The following is a 27,286-nucleotide window of genomic DNA, read 5'->3' as shown; positions in this document are numbered from 1 at the left end:
ATTCCAAATGGACTGCTCTATGAGCCCAATTTCAAGAGGAGACATGAGCTTGTGATATGTCAGAACAAGATGTTTTATGATAATATTCGATAAGATTACTAAGGGGATGTGTTCAAAAAGGAGCAAGAGTTGGATCTGGGAGTGTTATTACAATGTTAAGAATTGGGAGATGAGTACCAACCAGTAAAATTAAAAGGATTTTCAGAAACAGAGTCACAAACTGTATCATATGCTGACATGCAGATATTAAGGCAAAATAGGGACCTCTGGATTTATCAGCACAGAGGTCATTGGTGACCTTCATGAAACTAAGATTGGGTGGTTTTGCACATAAAACTTGAAGTACTTTAAGAGAATAAACAAAAAGCTCTATACAGAGCAAAGTTTTGGGTAGAGAGTGACAGGATAATCAGGTTAAAAAGATGGGGCTATGTATTTGTGCGGTACGAGCATGTCAGCATGTGATTACATGTACACGGTGGTTAGAGCAAGACCTCAGGTGTCTTCCTCTGGTCTTCTACCTGGTTTTGAGACAGGGTGTCTCAGTAAATCTGAAGAGGATCCTTTTGTCAAGAGTGGTCGGAGCTCTTCGACCCCAATGCAGGGGTTATGGATATATGCAGCTGTACCTGCTTTTCATGTGGGTCCTAGGGATGCAAATTCAGGTCCTCACGCTTGCAGGGCAAGCACTCTTACCTAACAAACACACTCTCTGGCCCTAGTTTTTAAATGGAGCGAACAGCAAGCCTTTGTGTTACAAGGATCAGTCTAGCACATCCTCTCTCGAGTTCAGTGTTACTCACAGGCTTCCTGTGAATCTCTTTATATCCTGCTTCAGTGAGATCTGGTCCCCTGACACAGCCACCTAAGTGCACTACCCTCCTTTGAGAACCTACAGCAGTGAATGTTACCCAGCGGTGCTTAGCATAGAAGGGCACATCTAAGTGTGACTGTTCGATTTACGGAAGGCCTGGCCTTCACTGGCTCTCCCATAAGGTGAAATATTAGATTATGTTAAATAGTGTTGTTCTTGGAATGTTCTTACAGTGTTTCCGATCTCTATTCCTGACCACAGCACTTTATAACCCTCTTGGAACAGTAAAGAGATGGCATTTAGGGTCTGGTGACAATGGTCACTATTCAGGTTGCTTGTAAAGGACAGCAGTGCACAGCTAAGGGACAGGTGCCAGGTGTTCTTGTTGGAAACGTGTGTGTGTGTGTGTGTGTGTGTGTGTGTGTGTATGGCCTTGTAGCCCTCGAACTACTTCCAGTTCGTCTGTCTCCACTTGTTGAGTGCTGGGATTATGAGCATATACACCACCATGCCCAGCTGATTAGAACTGAAGTATTAAAATTAGGTAGACTTTGTCCTCTTTTCTCTTTGAAATGGACACCAGCGAGGATAAGCAAGAGTATCCCCATCACTTCTCTGCAGTGGACACAGAATTGTACATTGAGAAATTCTTTCCAGATAGGTTCATGTACTTTATTAGAAACAGGGAGCAATGGAATTGGGTTGCTTGCATAGGTGCTTTGCTTTGAAGCTGGGTCAATGGGTAACATACTGAACAAGCCACAGTGCTTACTTTTCATTTTCTGCAAATGGTTTATTTTGCTGTTTACTATGGAAAGGCTACAGTACAATCTCACATGAACACAAAGGACTGAACTTTGTAGCACTGTAAAACATATACTGTCACGAGGAATTGAGAAGCCAGGAAACGGGGTGTGGCACCTACATTTGCTCATCTCCCACAATACTCCTTAAGTGTCAAAGGCACTTGCCGAAATGGTTAAATTAGGGATTGTGGGATCTAAAATAATGACAGACAACTAAGATATAAAAACAATATTTAAATTTTCTTATAGATTGATCTCTGACATTTTACTAAATCCTCAGACATATACAATTTACAGCTTTAAAATATGTGATTTTATTTCAAAATCTTTTCAAGTGAAAAGAACCTAATGTAACACCGTCAAACCAGAAGTTTTCTATATTCAATTATAAGAACCCTTTTATCTCTAGGTTCACCTACCTCAATCATGTCATCTCTCAGCGCACACTGGAAATCAGCCCTCACTTACACACCACCAGCACGGTGTCACTTTGGGACACAGCCACACACACAGGGACTTGGAGTTGAGGGACACAACATGGTATGGCCCTTGCTTTATAAGCTGAAGCCAACTGGACTAGCAATGTTTTTCTTCTCATCCCTGCTAACTTGTTCTAAGTAGCTTGTGAAATGAAACAATAGCCAGAATAAAAATGTGTCCCACCCTTTATTCTGCTTGACATATGAAAATAAATATCCAAGTAAGACTAACATCAGGCTTTAAAAGAAGGTCTATCAGCACATGCTGGTGCCCACATGTAGTCTTAGCTACTTCTGGGGCTAAGTTGCAAAGACCACTTGAGCCCAAGGATTCTTTCTTTGACCAAAAAGAAAAAGGCTACAGGGTGTGGTGGGACATACCTCCAATCCCAGCACTTGGGAGGCCGATGCATCTGTGCATCTGAGGCCAGTCTGGGTCACACAGTGAGACCGTGTTTCAAAAAAACTAAAACCAACCAACTAACCAACCAACCAACCCACCCACCAACCAAAAATCCCAAGACACACAAGATAGACTCAGACCACATCAGTTTAAGGAGGGCACATTTTATGGACTAAGAGGGCCCTTTCTGCCTCTTCTGAGCCACTGTCTTTATGCTGATATTTGGCAACCCCTCCCAATGTGTTTCAACTGACTCACGCTCTTACTATCACTCACAGAAAAGTAAACTGACTCCGATAACCTTTCTATGTGAAAACACAAAATCTGATTAGTAGTCCAGTCCCTAACTTAGGAACACTCTGACTCGGTACAACTAAGAACATCTAATGACATTTGTTTTCAACACTGAAAAAAACTTCTTGCTTATTTTCTAGCCATAAAGTAAATACAAGTCTGTTTGGGCTACAGTGCCAACAGGACATAAAACAGGTGTTAAGTGGCAAGGACAGAGGTCAGGCTTTTGTCACATCTGAGCCTCACCCTATGTGTGCGTTTGCATTCACAGGGCACCCACATGCCATATAGAGCAGAAAGGTGCCAGTTTCTGCTTTCAAAAGGCCAGCATTACTTCCTAACACAGAACCCGGGAGTGAACTGAAACGACAGTCGGCAGGACGCCATCATGCACCTCTGTACCTGATGTGATTACCTTTTCTCCACTTAAAACAAGCTCATCATCAACACTGGACCTTCTTTTCATCAATACGTTTCCCAGTTTATAAAGTTTTGGGACAATTCCCAATGAGCTTTGTTAGGACCACAGGTAACAACAACACTGGGTTATGATGGAGAAGGAGCCCACTCATCAGACTGCTGCAAGGGAAGAGGCTCTGTTACAGACAAACCACAGGGCACGCGTCAGGCACGGCAGTGGTGACCTGATTTCACTGGGCATCAACTAACATTAGCAAAGCTACTTGGATTTTTCTGTTGATCTTCACTGTTGTTAAATAAAGATAGTTTTGATGGTGGTAAAACTTCATTTTTTCAAGTGCAGGATGATCTGAGCTGAATGAGAAAAAGAATGATTAAGGAGGGAATGAAGGTAGGCCTGGCGTCAATCTGACAATGGCTTCTCTTTTGACTGTTTGCTTGGTTGGCTTTTATTATTATTGTAAAGAGACAGGTTCTTACTCTATAGCCCAGGCTAGTCCAGAACACACCATAAAGCCTAGAACGGCTTCAAAATCAGGGAAACCTTCCTACTTCAGTGCTCATAGAACGGGGATTACAGGTGCGAGCTATCACACATCTTCTCAGCTTCTAATTGTCGAAACACCCACATTTCCAGTGTTTCACATCAATGTCATTTTAAGGTCTCAGGATTATGTAAGATCAAAAGGGGCAAAGCGATAAGCTGGGTTGAAGCCAACACTGCTGTAAAATCCTGAGTCCCATACCAACATGGCTTCCTCAGAAGCGATAAATTTAAATACAAACAACTATATATATGAGTAGTTAAATAATATAAATTTTTATACTTAATATTTTAAAATTAATTTTATAATTCTATGATTTTATAATTATTTCTTTAAAAGTGGCATACTTTATTAAAAGAAGATTGGAAATTTGGAGTCATTTTAAGGAAAAAACCCAACACATCAGATGCTGGATGTGTACAGAACTGACAAGCACTGAAAAGGCCAGAGTCGATTTTCCATAGGATACAACAAACTGGAAGCTCCAGGAATCATATTCAGACCTTGTCTAGGATATCACTGAATCTAGCTTCCACCCTTTCAAATTTCTTTCCATTGTAAACATTTTGTCTGTTAATATTAACCATTGTAGAATTAAACAAAGAAACATCCAAATTGTTCTACACATCTGAATTAAAATGATCACAAAAAGTAATATCTATTATACAGGACCATTACCCCCCATCCCCCATCATATAATGGCCACCCCTGTGAACTCGATTTCTAACTTGAGACGTCCACGTGAACGAGTCCCTGCAGTCTCTGCCTTTCCCCTGTACATGAGGCGGCCTCTTCACTTTGTTTAAACAATATTAAGGGGCCGACACTCTCTACAGTGAACACATCTTGTTATAGGAGCAGGCTGGTGTCAATGGTGGCCCCTAGGTGTCAGTTACTGACTGATTATGTGAGGTCACCTATGCTCCTGACAGTTGGCTACTTACTGCCACGAGCTGTCTGAACACTGGCAACATCTGTCTCCTCAAGAGCGTCAGCCAGACAGGAATGCGGCACTGGAGGCGCTCGACTGCTAACGTCAGCACTTCTGGCACAGGGTTAGTTAAAGAGGGGAAACCACTAACAAAAATTAAACCAGGAAAAATTACCTGCAGATTTCACTTACTCACATCAGAATTAGTCCCTTTTTATTGTAGTTTAACTGACAACCAACTGGACCAAGACTGGGAGCTACATATTGTTCATTTTCAACACTCCAACGACATTCTCCAGTGAGTTTATTATCTCCAGTTTTATGTACCATATTACGATTTTCACACTGTTTAAATTTCCCATTTTCAAAATCCAAATACCAAAAGATTACCACGTGTTTTCTTATACAGTCAGGTTTACTGGAATGTTTCGGGTAGAGCTGAAGGCAGAAACATTTACAATGCTTGGCTTTAGTTAATCCGTACACAGGGGACAGCCTGTGAAGCAACTGCAATGTGAGAAGGGGGTGGCACTCCTGCAATACGCACAGGATGGTTACGCAGCTCTCTCAGCAGAGTCAGGACTCTGCATAGGCTTCCTCATACCAGACTGACTCTCACTTTGATGCAATACTGTTTTTAATGCCACTAAAACACAAGTATGGGATGTCGTCATCAGTGTTTAACTATATATACAAACAACAACTGGCAAGTATCTAGTTTCAAATTAGATCCTTGGAATAAAGCAAAATAGAGTTATTTTTGCATCAAATATACTTATTCAAAACACATTTTGTTAGTTGGAAAGATGATTATTAGGTATTCTCAATGCTCCAATTTGAATTGGTACTTGCCTTTTAGTTTCTTGAAAAAGAAAATTTGAAAATTATATACATAGGTTTTCATTTAAATTATGCAGCAATCTTTAAATGTTATTGTCCCAGATCTTGTTTAATGAGGATCTCTGTCATCAAATCAAGTACGGTATTTCACAACTATAAGAACTGTAAGAGAAAAAAGTAAAAAAAAAAAGAAAGAAAGAAAGAAAAAAGAAAACAAGAAAAAAGAAAAAAGAAAAAGAATGCATCAAAATCAGAAACATATCACGGCTAAGTTAGAAGCACAACCCTAAGTGTAGATTTTGGCCACTAAAGGAGAAATGAGGGCCAGACTCTGATCTAAAATAACAACTATGAAATAAGAAGAATGCAAAGATATCATAAAAACAACCGGGTATCTAACACTGGCCTCTTGAGCAAATAAACCATAACAAAACAGTAGCCCATAGCTTCTAAAATATTATTACCATATTTAATGATACAGGAAAATAATGAATAAAATATTTATTAGAAATTATAGATATGATCTTAGCTTTTGAAAATCATGCTTACATATCAATGGGAAAAGACTAAAAGCATACACTTTTATTATACTAGTTATATTAGTACAACAATTATATTGACAGCAGCTAGCACCTTAGTGAGAGTGCAGTGGCCCTCAAGGTCCTTTCTGTTAGTCTGTATTTCTCATGGCATCACCTTGTCATCTGACCCACAAAGTTATCATGAGCACTGAACTGCTAAATGGTGAACCACTACTCCTAGGAAAAATACAGGGTAAGTTCCCATGAGCCTCTGGGTACTACACTTAATAAACTAATACATCATCTTGTTTTAAGTGTTTCTGTTAAAACATCATATTTAATAGATATCCTTAATTTAGAAATTACTGTGAAGCCAAGGCCAGTAGCACTGTAGCTCATCCTTGAACACAGTACCTAGCCTCATGCTTTCTGTTAAGGTGTATCACAGCCAGCTGACACTTAGTAATCAGGCCAGCATTTCTAGACTATTCTTGAGGTCCATTTCAAACCATAAAGTCAACAAATGTGTGGACCATGCAGTCTACGAAAGAGACACTGGTTATGTAATGAAAGCTGAAATGAAAAGGCAGACCTCCATTTGACCCCAGCTAGAAACCTGGGGGTGAAGAGAGTCAAAATTCCTGCTCTGAACGCGTCTGCACATGTCTGTGGAAGTAACATGAGCACTAACACAGGGGTACAAATGCATTTCAACTAGGAGACAAATCACACAACGGCCTAGGCAATGAGACTGGATTGTGTTTCTTTCTAAGTTTTTTTAAGTTTAAAAAATAGTCTTATAAAATTTTTCAATTGTTTTTTAAAGACCCTTTTGAGTTCTTCATAAAATCTCTGTAAACATAAGACCGTGAAGAAAGGTACTTATAAAAAAAAATGATATGACTTTGAAAAGAATATTAAGGAAAACCAGATAATGAGTTATACTTTCAGAACTGAAATTAAGTTCAAATCTATATGCATACATATAAAACCATCTGGAGAAATTAACTGGGTTTGTCTCTAATACAACAATAACAGAAAACTGTATTTTGGTTTTAAGTATAACACTTACCAGATTTAGCCAAAAACCAAAACCAAACAAACAAACAAGAAAACCAGCTGAGTCCTGTGCTGTGTCTGGAATGTGGCTGAGGGGGAGGGAGTATCCTTTGAGACTCCAACAAAATATACAGACTCCCCACAGAAACGTGCATGCGCAAATCACTCAGAAGGCTATACATTTTAAATGCATCTTTTAGAGATTGGCAGATTCTAGGTAAAGGTTGGCTCCTTAATCAAGCCATGCCATTATTCAATGTTGATATTCCATATACTAGGTTAACTAACATTGAAAGGAATTAGACTGATTTTAACATAATACCCTAGCCAGAGGTCAACCTGAGTTACACAGTGGCATTTAGGACAGCCTGGGCTACACAGTGAGACTATGTCTCTGGAAAAAAAAATCAAGACCAAATCAAACCCCAAGCCTTATAAAACACAACAGCCCAAGAAACAGTGATCCCATAAATACTTACTGATAATCATTAGCAAAAGGATAGCTGCAGCCAAAGCCATGATGGCTTTTATCTAGAACACAAAAGGGCAGAGGAAAGATTTACCTTGTTAACACAGCAGACGAGCCTGTCTGTTCTGCTATTTACTGCTCTATGTTACCTCATTCATGAACACGCACATTCACTGAAGGCTTTGCAAGTCAATATTTCTCACATGAACATGATTCTTATTCACATTCTGTATTCTAGTTAAGTAGACAACTTTCCCCACATGTGAACGGTTTTGGTATGTTGGATGTTACGTGTAAGGCTGTGCTATCTAGGCAGTAAGCAGCCACAATGGAAGCCTTCTCGGGGCTGGGTTTATTTCTAATGTGAGACACAAAACTATACTTTCTGCAGCTCTGCTCAGAAACTGGATAAAAACCACAGGCAGTTAGTCCATGCATCATTTATGTAAACGGTCCTGCGTATCTGCAGTTATGTTCCTTAGAAATGTGCCCTCGCCCCATGAATGCCTAACCCACGGATCACAGCAAATCTTCTACATGGAGTTATCCCTATAAAGACAACCTATGATAATAAATTGACAAATTATGTAGAAGAGACTAATAACCAACAGCAAAAGGGAACGAGTATATGGTAAGGCAAAGTGAATTGGTGTTTCTCTCCCAAGAGCCATGATAAATAGTTTTCCCCAACTGCAGGCCACTGTGGATGGCAACAATATGCACAATATGGAAGGCAGCCATGGACCGGGAACTGCTGTCAACATGGCAGCAGGCGCCATGGGGGCAGTTGTCCTGGAGTACCCAAGAGTAGTTTTCTCACCTTACTTCCTTCACAGTGTTTTAATCTCCATTTTTAGGCCTATATTTTCTTTATGCATAACTACACTTAAGTAACTTGAGAGTATTGTACAGTTTCAAGTGAGAAAGGGAAGCCTTAAGATCGGTCTTCAGTCAGGTGCTTGACATTTAAGGTCACATTATCTTTCCACATGGAATTGCCACAATCACCACTCCATCACCTTTTAAAGTCATACATTATGTAAGCTAATTTTATTTCCTTGATGAATCCAAAGCCCTGTTTTCACCAAACATTTTCATCATACATAACTAAAAATGGCTGACTCTGCCAGGCATGAGTCATCATGCCTTTAATCCCAACACTAGGGAGGCAGAGAACTGATTAGAAGTCTCTGTGAGTTCAGGCTAGCCCGTCCTAAAAACAAGCAAATCACTGTTGCTAGGGACCAGTGCATAGACACATACCAGACCAGACTGTACAGCCCAGTGCGAGCCTCCACAGCCTCAGAAAGGCTGTTCTAACTAGACAGACGGTCATCAAGGTATTGGTTAATGTTGGTGTGATGTTTTTTATTTCCAAGATTTTTATAACATTCATTTCAAAAATTAAAAAAATCAGTATATTCAATATTATAAAAAGCTGATTCATTGTAGTGACAATTATAAATAGAAACAGGAATCAAATGTTTTAAAAATAGAACAGCTGCTAACACTTCATGACATTGTAGCCATGACACCAACAAAGTCACCCAAGGAATATTTAAAATGCTTTGCAATTTGGATATAAGAGCCTATGTCTTTAATTATGATAACTTAAAACTATAAAAACTAGTCTTGAATCTGAGCTTATAGCATACTAAAAAGTACTTCAATTCTTTATCTAACCTAAAAATATTTTCTAAGTAATATGGAATTTAAGAGTAGCTTTCCTAAAACATATATTAATTTGTCCTATTACTATAAAAATAACTAAGCTGAACTTTACAAAATTAAAGTGGAAATATCAACAAAAGTGTAAAGAACCTATATTGAAGAGTGTTCTTCCTTGGGTTCCATTTTGGGGCAGGAACCATCTATCTAAAACTGTCATAACCAAACACATTTCCATCACTGTTCAAAGCTCCTTCATCATCAGCTACAGCCTTACCACCCCACACCCTTTCGCCAGTGGCAGCCTCTGATGTCTTTTTCCCCACCTCCTTTTTTTGATAGCCTTCCTAAATCACTATGACAGAAGTCAATCCAAAAAGCGGGAGGCACGGGGAGCTCCCCAGATGAACAGGAACAATGTAGGATGAGATTGAAGAAACAGAACCCACAGGAAGGGACACGAGGCGGTAATCGCTTCTGTAACAATGCTTATTAGATGCTTGGTGCTATTGCTGACCCACAACGTTAGCCTGATCCTAGCCTGACTAAAAAGCAATCCTTTGTACTTCTAAACCTCTTTAAAACATTAGAGGAGGAGGCAAAGAGGAATAAATTAAGGAAAATACAAAATTTAGTGTCTGAAGAAAACAAAAATAAATGGAAAAAAAGTTCATTATGAAGGGAACAATGAAACTTGTCTTTCCTCAGTTCTATTTCTGGGAACAGAATATTTAACAAGTAATCAGACAAAACTCAGTGAATCCAAGACATCTCTTAGAAGAAATACTTAACATACAGCAAAAGTAGGGTTTAGAAAATTATTGCTGAATCCTAAAATGAAGGGTTAAAAACAACAAAAAGTCCATGTTTCAGGATTTTGGCAAAATAAAAATACATATCTAAATTCAAGAGGAAAAAGGAAAGACTTGCTCTCATAACATTTTTTTTTTAAATCTTAAAAGATATTTTTCATGATTGTTTATATTTGATTTAAGAGGAAAATTCATTTCTGCAGAAATATTAGTATTCAGTGATTCAATTTGTCCTTATTAAAATTTAATAATGGAGGAATAAAACAAGACTTTTTCCTTAATCTTTTGTTAGGAGAGACTCTGGCATACAAACCACTACTGTTTTTCCCACTATGAAAAAAAAAAATCACATTTTTTCTTTAGTTTTCATTCTATTAAGAAAACAAACAAAAAAAAAAAAAAACAAAAAAAAAAACACCAAATCCAAACCCACTCTGTCCACAATGAGCTGTTCTCTAAGAGCTAGGAAGAAGTGGAAGTCGGTCTAAGAAGGGCAGCCTCGAGTTTATCACGCATCCAGATGCTGACTCACTGACAACATGGGCACTCTCATGGACAGAGCGAGCACACCCTTCCAGGCACTGCTCTGCTCCTTTAGAGCTCCCAGGCTGGGGAAATCTTTAAGGAGGCAATTACAGTGTTTGTGCTCACAAGCTCAGAGACTAGCAGCCCCCTCTCATCACATCTCTCTGCCCCTCCCCCGCCCCTCATTTACTCACTTTGCATCCACGCCACCACATTTGCCTTCGAAGCTGTTTGGATCTGTTGCTGAAAGCAGTTGCATTATCCGATAAGCTTTCTATATCATACAGAGGGTGGAGAGAAGATTAAATGACATCACAGGATTCTTTATATAGTCACACAAAGATAAACATTAATTTCTACTTCTTAAAATGTATTCCCAAAGTCTGTTAAAAAAAAAAAAAAAAGGAACACACAGTGGAAGGTCAGTTTGTTCAACCAATCCCACCCCCACCCTGACACCAACTCAAGATTTCCAGAACTCTTCTTAGGGTCTCAATGCTTACACATAAACAATCCTGGTAAGAAAATAGTTTAAAACTAAGAATAGTCAGGGGAGACAAGATGGACTCCAAGCCTGATGACTTAGGTTTGATACACAGGGACACACGTGATGGAAGGACAGAGCCAAGTCCCTAGCCCCCACATGTACACGTGCTCCCCTGCAAACACATGCACACAAATTAATGTAATAAAAGTTTTTAAAATAGTAAGGGGCTGGGTTTGCTGCCCATGGGCAGATCAATGGTACACATTAAATCCCAGCACCAGAAACAAAGTAAATACTTTGGCACATCTTTAGAAAAAAATTGCACACAGAAAAAATTAAATTTTTTAGAAAACAAAGATAACTGATTTTGAGTGAAAAAGAAATCAAGCAAATCTATCAAGAATGAATCTGGCTATTCACCATTCACACAGCATGAAGGGCGAATATGAGCCAAGAACCATTACAGGCTCAAAGGCTAACATCTGCCTTGTAAACAAAAGTTCCTAAGTTTCCAGGAAAAGCACAGGTCATCATTCAAACAATACTTGAGGTCTAAATATGAGCTAGGAATCATGGACAGAGAGACTAACATCTGCTGGTAAACAGAGACTTCCTGAGTACCAGGGAAGAGAAGGTAAAATAGTAGGCAAGTTTGAAAGGAATCTTGACATCCTAAGAAACACAAAGCATGTGACAGGGCAAGAGAAAAGAGAGGATTTAACTTTTCAGCAATGAAGTTTTAAACTCTCCATTCTTAACTGCGTAAGAAGGAAACAGTAAGACCATTCACATTAATGGGCAGAAACTAAGCCATGGAAATCAAGCTTAAGAACTGAATGTTAATCCACGATTCCTAACACTGGAGAGACAACCCCACCGGAAGGCAAGCATTTCTACACACACAGTCCCAACATTAAGAAACACAGCGAGTGGCCGTACCTGATTTGTCCTGTAGTTCATCTAGCCTCTCTCCTCTTTCAATTACCTTGGTAATATTCTCTTGCATTACATCAATAACTTCGTCCACCTGATTCTGAACACTAGTTTGAAAAAAGATAACAATTTATTCTTCTTTTAGAAATACCTACACTTTTAAAACTTTAACTAGATATGGCAAATTCTCAGAGAACTACGGGTTGTCATTAAACCATAAAATTAAGCATTGTTGTTCTGTTTCTGGGTCTGAATACCCAAGTAATTAAGGACAAAGGATACACTTTAAAGTAATAGTTAACTGAAGGTTTATTTTTAGTCTTAATTCTATCTTCAATGCACTCACGAACAAACCAAACATGGACAGAATGCTCAGTTTGACTCTAAATACTTCATTTTCTTTTCAGTAGACTGCTGAAACAGCTGTCCACCTTCCTTTGCAACCCATTTCAACCATAAGACTTACCACAGTGTTGATCAGGTTTACTGGAGGCTAATGGAAGATACCTAGTTTTCAAAATGGAAATGCACAGCACTCCTCTGAGGCACTAGATACCTTGTAATTCTTCAGTGCCCATTAGTTTTCTCTTGAACATAAGCAACATTTAAGACAACTTGGAGCACCCAAGGATATTGGGAAATGTCCACCAATAGGCAAAAATAAAAAAGCAATTCAATCTTTAAATGAATATATTTTCCTCCTTACATGATGGGGAGCCTCTTCTAATCAAACTCAGACTGTCCAATGAAAACTGAAACAAACTTAAGATTGATTAACAAATGTTCCTCAGCTACCTACTGTCATTCAGGAGTTACCTCCTATAAAAACACAGAAATACTTGCATGTCCAGTATTCCTCTGATGCTCTAACTACAGACAAATATCTCTCTTAAAGGGCAATGCCCCAAGCCCAAGGACATGACCACAGGTCATGTAGGCTCAAGACAGATCTCCTTTATAATGAGGTACCTAAAGGTCTGGAGGCTTAGCCAATAACCTTTCCTTCCCAGACACTCCTCCCTGCAAAAGGTATTTAACCTCAGGCCCACCCTGAGAAGTGGGGTACAGTTTTACTCATCCATTTTTGCCATGGCAATAATTGTCTTAAAACCACGAACTCTTTTCATCAGGACCCGCCATGGGGAGCCACAGAGAAAGCCTTCACCTACAGAGCCACCGCCTAATCTCCCACAGAAGGTCTCCCTGTGTTCCCAGAGGTGACAGCCAACAAGCTCAAGCCTACCGCTGTCCAACCAAGGACTCATCTCGTGGGACCAACCTGAACTCCCCTCTTTTCCCCTTGGCCCCGGGCTAGATCCAGTCCATGGGCCCCTACTCTATTCTCAGCTCTTCCATGGCTTCCAGCGGCACCTCAATGCCCAAGAGCTCAAGAACCCGATGGCCTTGGGCTCCTTGCAGGCCCAGGGACCCCAGAGCCAGCTCTGGCTGTGTCCCATGCTCAGATTCCCCAACCTCAGAGCGGTGTCCACCAAGCCCTGTGGCAGAGGGGACACAGACACGGGACCCATTAAAACTGCCCATCACAGCTTTCATACATTCTCCTTCATGCCCAGCCATACTTTTTTGCTTATTTAGGGACTGAACAGGAAGTGAGCATGCCTACAACAGGCTTATGGCCGAGTGTTGTAAATGTTTGTGCTAGTAGGTAAGTCAACAATTAGGTTGTGTAAAAATGACCTAGTGCCTAGAGAGCTATAAAACAATGCCAGGAAACCCTCTAACCACTAAAAAGCAAGTCTATGCTCACAACAAATGTTGGTGAGAATGCAGGGAAGGCGAACACTTATGCTGTTGGCGGGGATGTGAATTAATACAGAAATCAACATGGAAGGTCCTGAAAACTGAAGAGTATTTGTGGCACGTTGCTGTCCACCTGCACGCAGTACTTGAATGGCTAATGGCAGAGGAGGATCAGGAGTCCAGGGCTGTCCTTGGCTATGTAGTGAGTCTGGGCAAGCCTGGACAGTCTTGACATTTTCAAGTCATCTGTATGTCACACAAATGTTGACTAGCAGGACAGAAATGAACAAAATGTACTATGGCTGCTACATACAGTTGGGAAGATTATAGTTATTATGGACATTAATATGCCATACTATACACTATACATGATTTTAATATAAAACCAAAAGGTTGAAGAAATAGTCCTATGTCCAAATTGCTGTAAGCAAAAGACTCCATGGGTAAAGACAGACTGGAGCATGTGCACGCGCGCGCGCACACACACACACACACACACACACACACACACACACACACACAATGAAATAGGGTTGGTTGGTTGTGACATTTCCATCAGTGTACTGCGAGCATATCCATCCCCTGTACGATCTGTTCTCCCTTTCTCCCAGCCTTCTCTCAATCTGTATCCTCCTCCTGCCTGTGTCCGGTTCACCCACCCTCCCATACCACACTCCACACTGTGTGGTTAGCCTGTCACCTACTGCGTGCATGCTGCTTGCGAGGAAGGCTCTTTCAACCTTATATTTTCTCACCTTTAAAACGAGGATGATAATTTGTCTCTCTTATGAGAATTAAGTGTGATAGTCTGTCAAAGACTTTACACAGTGTACAATACTAAGTGTAATGTACTTGATAAGGTCAATGCTCTTCCATTAAAAAAAAAATCCATGTTCTGTAACACACATTCTTCTGTATTTTATAGAGAAAACACTAATTTTCTATTAATACCCCCATCTTGTGGTCTTTTAAGGTACTGTTGACAAAAAGGGTTTTTTTGTTTTGTTTTGTTTTGTTTTGTTTTGTTTTGTTTTTGGTTATTTTTAATTAAGTATTTTATGTAAAATCCAAACAATGTTGCTGATCTATATAGCTGAGAACTACTCTATTGAATTATTATAAATTAAGTGGTAACAATGCATTTTGGTTGAATAAAATGGCAGATTTGGCGTACCAATATCAGGGAGTGTTCCTTAAGTGTGTGTGTGTCACCTGTACGTGCTGGTGAGTCATGTCACGTGGGATTAGCGGTCATGAGGCTCAGCCATCAAGCTTCCATTTGCTACTGACTTCTAACTAAACCGCAGCCTTCAGCTCTAGAGTAAGAGCACTCCATCACTCAGTAATTCCTTTTTATTCAAAAATTCTGTGCCTGCCAAGGTTACAGTAAGTTTCCATACACATGCCATCAGTGTGGCTCTACCGACACTCTACATTAGAGTCACTCTGCGAAGCATGTCAGATGGAAACAAAGCTGGCTGAACAAACTGCCCCGATGTGTCTCCAGACTCCTCTGCTCCAGTGACACTTCAGACGTGAGAGATGGACAGACGATGTAGATGGACAGTCACTCTAGCTCAATTCCATTCAGACCCCCTCGCAGACAAACTCATAGACACATATGCAGAATGCTCTGTGAATCCCTAAAGCCTTGAGATAACGGCTTGTGAGGCCAGCTTCTTCCACGGCATGTGTACTTTACAAGACCATCATTAGACAGTTTCCTAAAACTTCCAGGTACTGATGAAGTATGCCGTAGACTACAAAACCACTCAGCTGAAGTCCAGCAACACTTCCCCTGTAACACGGTACTCCACACTGGAACTGAAGTTACCGGCTGCTTTTGGTATTATAGCTGCAGTGTGAGACAACGGTGCAGGAAACTAGGACCTTTGGCCACTCCTTCTTTTTCTATATTATAGGACTCTAAAGGCATTTTAGGCCAGATAATCTCTGCTATTGTAGTTAAAAAACGGCAAGGACTAATATGGACACAAATAAATGTTCTGTTCTAATAAAAAAAAACTTTATCTATGGGCTGGAGAGATGGCTCAGAGGTTAAGAGCACTGACTGCTCTTCCAGAGGTCCTGAGTTCAATTTCCAGCAACCACATGGTGGCTCACAGCCATCTATAATCAGGTCTGGTGCCCTCTTCTGGCCTGCAGGCATACATGCAGGCAGAAAGCTGTATGATGTATACATAATACATAAATAGATGTTTAAAACAATGTTTTAAAAAAAAAGAGGCTAGGGGTTGGGGATTTAGCTCAGTGGTAGAGCACTTGCTTAGCAAGCGCAAGGCCCTGGGTTCGGTCCCCAGCTCCGAAAAAAAAAGAAAAGAAAAAAAAAAAAAGAGGCTAAATGCCTCCAAATTAAAAAAAAGAAACAAAAAAACAAAAAACAAAAAAAAAAAAAAACCCCAAAACTTTATCTAAACAATAGGCAGTTCTGGTCACAGACCATGTCTGATGGCTGTGGTCCACATAGAACGATGACAATCATTTAAACAAATGAGTATCTAGGAACTTACTGCTTAATTTTATCGTTTCTGGGTCCAAATCTTGGTCCAGATGGTCCCCGTCTGAAAATAAAAGTGCAGTATACATTTGTAATGACAACATTTCACAAAGATGAGCACAAGAATTACATCTATGTGTGCAATCAAGCTGGGCTCTAAATATGGACCATCATTAATCACACAGAGCTGTACTTTACAGGTGTTGGTAGAACTAAATGCTACATGATCATGTATGGACTTCATGGTCATATCATTGGTCATAATCTAAATTTTCAAGTGTTAAAACTTCCTGAGAAGGTACAATTGCATAATCCTAATCTGTTTGTTTGTTTGTTTGTTTGTTTGTTTGTTTTGAGATAGGGTTTCTCTGTATAGCCTTGTCTGTCCTGTCTGTAGAACAGGGTGGCCTCAAACTCATAAATCCCCCTGCTTCTGCCTCCAAAGTTCTGGGATTAAAGGCGTGGGCCACCGCTGCCCAGCACATAATCCTGATCCTAAGTAATACTTTTTCCTCTATACATAAAACTCTGAAATGTCCTATCAATATAACCGTGACTATGAATACATTCACCTTGAATTTATTAAAAAATTTAAAAATTTGAAGTATATTTTTGAATATCTTTCTTATAGATACCCATACAGTGAGAGAAAAACGCAAGAACAACATCTTGATCCATTCATTTCAATGTTTTAGGAATAAGAACTTCAGGATATTTTGATGGCATTTTTCTGAAGATAGAGAATAAGGTATAAACCACACACACACACACACACACACAAACTATGTTCTTAATTTTTTTACACATGAAACTTTCTAAGGGAAGTGAAATATGCATTTCTAAGAAATTGTTTTTGAAGGAAAAAAATCAAACTATTCATTAAAATAATACCATTTATAAGTATGAAAATATCATGTTGCTGTAACTTCTGTAAGCTTTTCCCTTTTGGTCCTCAGAGCTCCAACTAAATACTGGAGTTCTAGACCAGCATTCTATCCCAAAATGATAAGTCAAAGCACAACATTTCATATTCTGAACCAGAGGAATTATAATAAGTCAAGAGAAAAGAATGGAAAATCAGTCATGAAAAAGGATGTGATGGATGAGGTAGTTACCTAAAAAAATGTTAGAACCATTCCAAAAGCTGGCACCTTTAATCACAGCACGAGGGAGGCAGAGGCAGGTGAAATCTCTGTGATTTCAAGGCCATCGTGGTCTACACAGTGAGTTCCAGGACAGCCTGGGCTATGTGGAGAAACCCAAAAACCAAAACCAAACCAAACGTTCCAACTGCGTGTTAACTACAGAGAATTATTTCCATAGTTCATCTCACATGTATGCCCAAATGATACTATTCCCATTCTTAGATTAGAATTGTAGCCTATCAACAATCTTCATGGGCTTATCACTTACTTTTTACTTTATAAATTTTGAACACTTAGTCTCAAGCAATCTCCCACTCCCCAAGTATCTGGAACTACAGGTACTGGCACCATCCTACTCAGTTTCAACCAATTGTCACAAAATATTTTTATTAACAACAAACAGAAAAGGGAACAACAAAAAACACAGAAGCAAACAAACCAAGAGGCTTCAGAGGAACAGTGGTTGGAAGTGGACAGGATACTGTCTGCCTTGGTGTCTGGGTGTCTGTGAGTTTCTTGGTGCTCCCAGGGCAGAATTACGGTAAAAGGCAAGCCGACTCCTCCCATCATTGCCACAGTACTGACACTGGCCCTGGACTGGGTCCTCAGACAGGCTGAGGAGGGGTTCTCCCTGTTGGCCTGGGGAGATGCCTCAATCTTCCCTCGGCAGCATTCTCCTATGGATTAACCAGGATGAGCGAGCGTGCAGGACTTAGCACACACCTGCAGATAGCAGGGAAGAGCCTGATGAGTAGTGACACCTTAGTACCTTGGAGCTGTTCTCAGCACTGTGGGGAAAACCTTCATCCCCGAGGACACCAGCACAGGCTTGGCTCTTCACCTGTGAACTTCTGGAGCCCTGAGAAAAACACTGTACCGGGGACCTAAGAGTCGCCCTGATGGCCTTGGTATGGTCCTTATCCAGAAGATTTGAACCAGGAGGCCAAGACTCCAAGGGCTGGATGTGTGAATGTGCCTCTTAAGGTCCCTAGTACAGTGTTTTCCTCAGGGCCCTAGAAGCTCACAGAGGGAGGGGAGGGAGAAGGAAAGGGAGGAAAGAGTGAGAAAGAAAAAGACAGTGACAGACAGACAGTGATACACATCTACAATCCCTACATTTGGGAAACAGAGACAAGGTGATAATTGAGTTCGAGACCAGCCTGTGCTACAGAGTGAGACCCTGTTGAAGGATGGGAGGGAGGGAAGATATGTTAAGAAACTGATTTCAATTAAGTCGAAGCTCTGGTCGTGGTGTGGTCACGTTGGAACACAGATGTGAGTGTGCAGCGACCTTCACGCCTGGGGGTTTGGCCAAGAGAGATTAAAGCTCGTGTTCTCATAAGCCCTGCACATAAGCATTTACAACAGTTTTTCATGTTTGACCAACAATCTAGAAACCACCTAAAACATTCACACACACGTGAGTCGATACATAGACTGTATGTACTAATACAATAGAATATTACACCAAAACATGACCTACTGATCGATAGATGGATCTCAAAATAAGGAGGTTATATAAATGAAGCCAGTTTCAAAAGTATAAAAAGGTGTGTGTGTGGGAGGGGACACGACATATAGTTTCATTTATATCCAACCCTAGGAAACAAAATCTGCACTGACAGAAAGGAGTGCAGGAGAGCAATGCTTATGAAGCTCGGAAGTGCTCGAGCTTAAAGAGCTTTATTTTCATGATACTATATACTATAAAGATTTATACTATATACTATAAAGATTTATTTTAGCACATGTCAAACCTCACATGACTGCTTTAACTAGATGCACTTCCTTGTATGTTAGTTACAACTGGATAAAAAATTAACTTACAGAAAAAAGTCCTCTTCTTCATCTGAATCATCTTCCAAAAGATTTCTCTGTCAAGAAGTGAAAAAGGCCTTGAGTTTTCAGATACAGAGGAATTACAAAATCTCAGAGACAAGTGCTAGGCTGTTGACATTTTTTAAAAAACAATCTTCCAGAAAAAGGGAACAGTAGATTAGAGACGCTTCCATGGCAGCTAGAAGAAATGGAATGGTGTTTTCTGACCTACAGAGACAATGCTTTCAATCCCAGGATCCTATCCTCCCCTGCCTCCACCTTTTCTGTTGACAGTTTAGTGTGGAGTCCAAGGGCTACCCTAGAATGAGTACAGCGGGGTGACCTGAGAGCAGAGATAAAGGTTTTTCTAGACACTTTCCAATAAGGTAACTTTACAGTTTCATATTATCAAACAGAAAATCTCCCTTGAAATGAGGATGGTGCTACATTCTCCCCTAAAAGCAGAGCATGAGGTCCTAACAGGAGGTTAAAATTAAGCAAAAGCTAGACCTTCAGACACAGATAATATATATTTTGTAGGCAGAGTCATGGTGTTTCAAAAATATCCATGTCCCAATACCAAAACCTGTGACTGTTACCTTGTGAAGTAAAGAGACTTGGCAGGGGTAATCAAGGAGTCTGAAGGTTATTACTGATTATTCATTTAAGCCCCAACTAAGGAGAGAGGAGGGAGGCAAGAAAGAGACACTGTGGCGCTGAGATTAAAGATGGAGAAAAGGTATGAACCAAGAAAGGCAAGTAGCCTCTAGCAGCTTGTTGCAAAGAGCAACTTCCCCCGAAGACAATATAAAATAGTGGCTTTATCGTGCCTTAACTCTGTGGTAATGTGCCTCTACAGATGTGGGAGATGAATCACATATGTATCTTTCCTGAGGACATTTCTCCTCCAGGAATTAGACCAGCCACAAGAACAAGTCTTAAGATACAAACGGATCGAATCTAAGGACTTACACAAATGTATACCACATTTGAATGTCCGATGAGGTCTGGGAGGTGGCTCAGTAGAAAAAGTACTTGCTTTATAAGCAAGAGGACCTAAGTTTGGACCCTTGGCATCCATGTTAAAAAGCCAAGTGTGGCACCATGCATCTATCTATCCGTAAGCAGTGCTGAGGTATGGAAACAGGAGATGCTTTGGTGCTCTCTGACCAGCAAGCTTACTCAGGCAGCAAGTGCCAGGTCAGCGAGAGACCTTGTCTCAAAAATGAGGTGGAGGGCAACAGAGGAAGAGACCCAATGTTGATGTGTAGTCTTCTCACTCACACATATAGGTGAGCACACTTACATACATACATACATCATTCACTAGAAAGGCAACTTAACATTCAATTTCTTTAAAGCTGAAGAGTCTAAACTTACCCTCTCACTTTTCACAGACCCAGTGACGTCATCGTCATTTAGGTGGCGCTTGAACTTGGGAGGCATACTTTCTGCTCACAAATACTCTTGCTGTATTTCCCAACAGAATAAGTATCCACCACCTTAAGAAAAAAAATTCATCATATGAGGAACTTTGGGGTATAGGGCTAAAGTGCCAAGGACTGTACAATAAGATCTCCTCACTCGTGACTTTATCTACCTACTCTTGCTCCACTCCACTGACTACAGTCTATATGCTAAGTCTTAGACTGAAGAAGTAGTTAAAGCCATCATAAAAATGGATGTTCTTTTCCTAAGGAAACGTGTTGAGAACATGGTGAATTGGAGATTTTATATCATGAAAGAGCAGATACTGTCAAAGAGGGAGAAAATGGGAATAGTCCCTAAATCCTGAAAGAGCTTTGTGATTCTCACTTGGAGTGAGAAAACAGTGGCATACTTCTTGTCACTGCACTTTTAATTAGTTGCTTAAGAAATGATTCAGTTCCTCATCTGTAAAATAGTGATTTCCAGGATTCCGCATGAAGTTAGTTGGTCACATGAGATAACACATACAAAAACACTTATAAACTCTGCTCCGTTGGCACTCCGTGAGAATGGCTAGTTTGTAAGTACTAATGTGACGATCTGGGAATGGCAATTCTCTCTCATGTTTGTGTGTGTGCATATGTGTATATACATACATACATGTTTATATATGCATATCTGCTGACTCACTACACATATGTACACGTATTCAAATGTATGTACATGTACATGTTTTCTCTCTCTGTGGCCTTCTTTTTCTCCTAACATGTAGATCCTAAAAGCCCCATACCCATGGGAGATAAACGTGAGTTTTTATACTAATGGGATTGACAGGTGTCTCCCAGTCTATAAGCAGCTTCAGAATGGAGGATATCACTGGAAAAAACCAAGTCAGGATTAAAAGGCTGAGCTATTTCATTCCACACCACTCCAACCTCTGGAGAAGGTAGAGGGCTAAAGGCTGACATGATTCTGGACAGCTGCTGTTATAATCTACGAGTGCCCTGCCTCCCCCCCGCCCCCCACAAAAGCCAAGTGGTCAGGGCCCCAGGGGGCTTTGAGGTATAAACACATGACTTTCCTAGAGATGGACACCTGGAGGGACCAGGATAGCTCTGGGTGTCTCCTATACTTTTCCATCCATCCCATCTGATCGTTAATCTGCACCCTTTATAACAGTCTTTAAAATAAACTGGCAAACGTAAGCAAAGCATCTGCATTCTGCAAGCCACTCTAGCAAATTAACTGAAACCAACAAAGGGACAGTGGCCATCTCAACTTACAGCCAACCAGGTACAAAAACTCAGAAGTACACTCACTCCCTTAAATCTCACGTATGCATCTTCTGTAGGACGCTTTTTATTCAGTGGTCGCTAAAGAAGGGGACAGTTGTGGCTACTTCCTAGAAGACAGTGGTAGAAACCACCTAAGAGGACTTTCGACTAGTGTCTAGTAGAGGATCTCCTGCAAAATCGCTTGCTTTCTGAGGGAAAACACCCTCCTTGCTTTCTGGGTTCACAGACATTTTTTCTGAGAGAAGATGTGCTTTTTCATATATAAAAACAAGGATGTTAAATGAACCTGGGTTCCTTTGCTGTGGAAGCACCTCACAGACTTTTGGATGTTAATGTGCACTGTGATTTTTGAAGGAAATACTTGAGTACGCAAAATAACCATTTTTTCCCAGGGAAGTAGCTGTCATGCAAATACACATTTCCAGTATGGTGGCTAAGTAAAAGTCCTGAGTATGTGCTAATATGCATCTTCAGTAACAGCATTTTTAGCATGCACTTTTTTTTTTTAAATGCTTGACACTTCTTTCAGGTAAGCATTAAGAAAGTTTAGTAAGATAACTGTTATATCACATCACTCAAACAGATCAATAAGTGGCTATGCCTTATCAGCATTAATATCCATTCATTTAGTTACCATCATGGTCTAGAACTCTGTTCTAGAAAGACATTTATAACAGCCTACCATCTTCTATTAAAAAAAAAACAGATCTTTAAATAATTTAGATATGAGTTTATTGATTGTTAGGCACTAAGAGAAACCGGAATCAAAAGTAATACCAGTGAAATCAGCTTCCTGTTATCTGTTTCCAAACAGCTTCACTTATAACTGCTATCCTTCCATGCTGGAGTGACAGCTCTGGGGGTCTTTATTCTATATTACTTCTGTTACAATCATCTGACCCATCTTACTCCTTACATCTTAATCTCAGAATAAATCTCATGCAGAAATGTTACGGAATGCACTGAGGGAAAAAGCTGATAAAGCAAGAATTGAAGAAAGTGAGATTTCTAACTGTATCTGGCCTTTATATTTTTATCCTCCACAGCCACAAGGAAACAACTGGCTGGTAAGAACAGGTATTCCGACTGATCTTAGCCAACAGGAAAGTGGGATCAAGCAAGTTCACATAATGTCTTTTACAAGGTATAACACTAAACTTTAATGGGGGGGGGGGGGTAAACCTCTTAATCAGGTTCTAAAATCCAAGCTATCAGTCTAAGAAAGGAAGCAAACTCAGGCCAGACGAATAAACAAGCCACCAGCATAAGAGCAGACAGATAAACGAGCTACCTTTGATAAACTACCTCAACTAATGATATTTATAGATTAAAAATAAGCGGAAATAAACTGCTCACATATTAGAGTTGACTACATTCTGCCTACAGTTCCTCCTACCAAAAATATTCTTGTCGTTTAACGTGTCTACGTAGTAAGAGTCATCGTGATGTCTTTCCACTTCGTGGATGGATCACTACCCGGTTCACTGAAGTGTCAACATCGCAAGACTCTTACGTGTACTTCCCTGCTCGCTTAAATTTCACGTATGCATCTTCTGTAGTACGTTCTCTATTCAGTGGCTTTACACGTAATACGCGTCTAACCTGTTGTTTAGTCTACGTTGGTTTTTTTTGTTTTGTTTTGTTTTTGTTTTTTTACTTCAAAACAAGCTCTGTGTATTTCATTTCCCTAAAAAGCTCAAATCTGGCTGGGCACGGCTTTCCTTTGCTCAGCCTCCATTCTCTTGCTGGTTCTCCCTCATTTCTCATCTGCAATCTTGGCTGGTGACAGTTCCACGCAAATCGTGCCTGGAAATCTTACTCGCAAAACCTGTTACGTGTAAGGATTCACCTCTACCCACGGGTCATTCTAAGCACAGCGGGGTTGCGCGCTTTCTCCGAACCCCTGAGGAAGGACCTCAGGGAGCTTCCCGGCCAGTTCTTCGGCTCCCTTCCCCGCCGCCGCCCCAGGCCCCGCACCGCGACATCCGCTCAGAACTCTGGCCCCCCACTCCCGGTACAGGTGCCCCCTCGGGAACAGCTCTTCCCCTGGAGGGTAACTTGATCCCAAAGCTCCCCGGCCACCCCAGCCGCTCCCCAGTCCTCGCGCCCCTTCCTCAGGGTACCCCGGGCCCCAGCCTTCCCCACTCGCGACCCGGCCCTCGCGCAGGCCAGCTCCCAGCCCCAGCGGACGTTGGGGGCGGTAGGCAGGGGCGTCGCCTGGCTTCCTTCCTCCTCACGCGCGCCGGGGCGGGATACCTGAGGTCTCCGAAGAGCTCCGGGCAGCAGTCCCTGCTGGCAGCGCAGGGCGGGCGGGGGAGGGAGCGGGAAGCTGAGGAAGGAGGGTGGGAGGGGGAAGGCCGAGGGCACAGACCCGCCACCGCTCCGCTCTGCTGCAGCGCCCCCGCTCATCGAGCGACTCGGCGCTCCACCGCCTGGCGCTGGGCAGAGGGGGTGGGCTCAGGCCGGGGAGATCGAACCGCTCGGTACTCCGAGGCCTGGGGAGGGCGCACGGGAGCAAGCTCTGGCAACCCAGATCGAGCCTTTCGACGCTCCGGGTCTTGTCCTCTGGCGGAGGGGACAAGTTCAGACAATGGAGACACTGAGCAGGTCGATCACTTCGGCCTCTCTTCTATCCCGGAGAATCCCCAGTGGTTGTGACGTTCAGATCCGATGGAGGAGTACGTGGGCTGTACAGGAGATGAGTAGGGCACATTGAAAGGTCTCTCAGAGCCCGGCCCTGAAAGGGTGACTAGGATGTAGGCGCCTTAGAGGGTGCTGTTTTGTGCGCAGTCTGAGGGAGCTGAGTCAAAGGGGACGCGTGTGATGAAGTATCTGTCTGATACGTTTAGAAAATTGGTGGGGTTACTCAGTTTCATTTCCTTTGGAAGGATCCAGACATAGGGATTCAGGCGGGAAACCGCCCCTTACACTGCAATTCCACCATCCCCTCATTCTCCACTTGGCTAGATGCTAGACTTATTCCAAAAATGTAGACTTTTGTATTTGTTTTCTCTCTTTATTTATCTCCTTACATGTCTTTTAAACTTAATGGTTATGAGTCCTTTGTTAATAATTTTTTAACTGTGGGAAAATATATTTTATAGTATTTTATAGACACAAAAATAAAAGATGTTCAGGGACAAGAAAATAAACAGGAGGAGGACCATTCCAGGGGAAACCCCTCCATCACCCGGTCTATAGTGCAGGGTTGATGTTAGGCTCACTGGTTGAGAGTCGGCTCCTACACAACTTGGCAGACTTAGCTGAAGTGGTCTGCCCAGAATGGAAGTGTCTTAGTCTGTGTCTGTGGCAGGTCATGGTGGTGAGATCACAGAGTCCTCAGACAGCCCAGGCGCGCTTTTCTGTTTGTTGGTTGGTTCGTTTTTATTCGCCTGATGTTTTTAAAATTTTATTATTTTACGTATGTGAGTGGTGTTGGCTGCATGCATATATGTGCACCACATGTATGCCTGGTGCTCTTAAAGATCAGTGAGGGCTTCAGATCCCTTGGGACTGTAGTTAGTGACTGTTCCAAGCTGCCATGTGGGTGCTGGGAATTGAACCTGGGTCCTTAACAAAAGCAATAAGTGTGTTTACTCACTGAGCTGTCCTACCAGCCCTTTCAGTTGATGTTTTTATCTGTATATCTGCTTCCTATGTCGGACTCCCTTACTTTGTCCCCATAGCTAGTTAATGCCCCTGTAAAAAACATAAGGAAATATGATCATGGAGCTATGATAGAGATGTTCTTTAGCTTTTATGAGTAATCTATTATTTTTCTTTGTTTTAGTCATAATGCCATGATTTGGCTAATTATTTTGATTGCTTTTGGGCCAGGAACGTATGCCCCTAACTCTTCTTTATTAATCTGGAAAGTCTCTGTGTGAAAACTTAGGAAATGTGATTTTTTTTTTTATAAACTTGAGTATTTCTTATATACATTTCAAGTGTTATTCCCTTTCCCGGTTTCCGGGCAAACATCCCCCTCCCCCCTCCCCTTCCTTATGGGTGTTCCCCTCCCCACCCTCCCCCCATTGCCACCCTCCCCCCAACAGTCTAGTTCACTGGGGGCTCAGTCTTAGCAGGACCCAGGGCTTCCCCTTCCACTGGTGCTCTTACTAGGATATTCATTGCTACCTATGAGGTCAGAGTCCAGGGTCAGTCCATGTATAGTCTTTAGGTAGTGGCTTAGTCCCTGGAAGCTCTGGTTGCTTGGCATTGTTGTACATATGGGGTCTCGAGCCCCTTCAAGCTCTTCCAGTTCTTTCTCTGATTCCTTCAACGGGGGTCCTATTCTCAGTTCAGTGGTTTGCTGCTGGCATTCGCCTCTGCATTTGCTGTATTCTGGCTGTGTCTAGGAAATGTGATTTTTATGGTCAGTGTGAGTCTTATTTAGTGTTCTATGGCTGTGATGAGACACCATGACCACAGCAACTTTTGCAAAAGAAATCATTTAATTGGAGCTAGCTTACAGTTCAGAGGTTTAGTCCATTACCAGCATGGTGGCATCAGGGGGACATGGTGCCGGAGAGGCTCTGAGAGCTCTATTTCTGGATCTGTAGGCAGCGGGCAAAAGAGACACTGGAGCATTTGAAACCCCAAAGCCCACCCCGAGTGACACTGTTCCTCCAACAACACTTATTCCAACCAGAGCACACTTCCTAATCCCTGTCAAGTAGTGCCACTCCTTAATGACCAAGCATTCAAATCTATCAGCTTCCTGGAGCAATACTTATTCAAACTACCACAGTCACACATTGCCAGCAAGCACGGACCATTATAAATATCTCTGTAACTTAGAAAACACCTTCATCTAAAAGCACTGATCATTGAGTCCTTACTTGATTGGTCCCACAGGTAAGTCAGAGCAGTTTGAAAGCCAGGCCTTGCTGCCTCCATTGTGTCTGTCTTCTCCACTTTGGCTCAGAATCCTGCTTGACTCTACATACACATGTTATTCACCCAAGTAGTGTCTTTCACCTAGAGCAGCTGTTCTCAGCCTGTGGGTCTCAACCCCTTTGGGAGGGGTGTTGAGCGACCCTTTCACAGGGGTAACCCAAGACCATCGGAAAACACAAGATATTTACATTATGATTTATAACAGTACCAAAATTACAGTTATGAAGTAGCAATGAAATAATTTTATGGTTGGGGGTCACAACAACATGAGGAGCTGTAATAAAGGGTTGCAGAATTAGGGAGGTTGAGAACCACTGCTCTAGGAGAAGAAAGGACAAGCATCATAAAGATGTTGGGTTTTGATACAGGGTCTCACGATGTAACCCTGGCAGACCTGGAACTTACTATGTAGATCA

General features: G+C 41.5%; 1 protein-coding gene across 11 annotated transcripts; it reads right to left on the bottom strand.

Moving 5' to 3' along the window:
- Window positions 1-1,582: 1,582 nt before the first annotated feature.
- Vamp4 (vesicle-associated membrane protein 4) lies at window positions 1,583-24,381 on the bottom strand. Of its 11 annotated transcripts, none has more exons than XR_015635311.1 (9): window positions 24,228-24,381; window positions 20,629-20,750; window positions 19,258-19,304; window positions 16,299-16,349; window positions 12,013-12,113; window positions 10,781-10,969; window positions 7,592-7,643; window positions 4,706-5,694; window positions 1,583-3,570 (listed from the first exon to the last, which is right to left on the bottom strand). XR_015635311.1 is itself a non-coding variant. In NM_001429889.1 (8 exons), exons 2-8 carry the CDS (start codon window positions 20,692-20,694, stop codon window positions 5,666-5,668), a joined length of 426 nt encoding a protein of 141 aa, NP_001416818.1. In that variant the 5' UTR covers window positions 20,695-20,750; window positions 24,228-24,381; the 3' UTR covers window positions 1,587-5,665.
- Window positions 24,382-27,286: the final 2,905 nt, after the last annotated feature.

The sequence above is a fragment of the Rattus norvegicus genome, chromosome 13 (genome assembly GCF_021556685.1).
Source record: "Rattus norvegicus strain SHRSP/BbbUtx chromosome 13, alternate assembly SHRSP_T2T, whole genome shotgun sequence".
NCBI lineage: Eukaryota > Metazoa > Chordata > Mammalia > Rodentia > Muridae > Rattus > Rattus norvegicus.
Note: the sequence above shows the minus strand (reverse complement) of the source record. Positions and strands in the feature narration are given on the sequence as shown.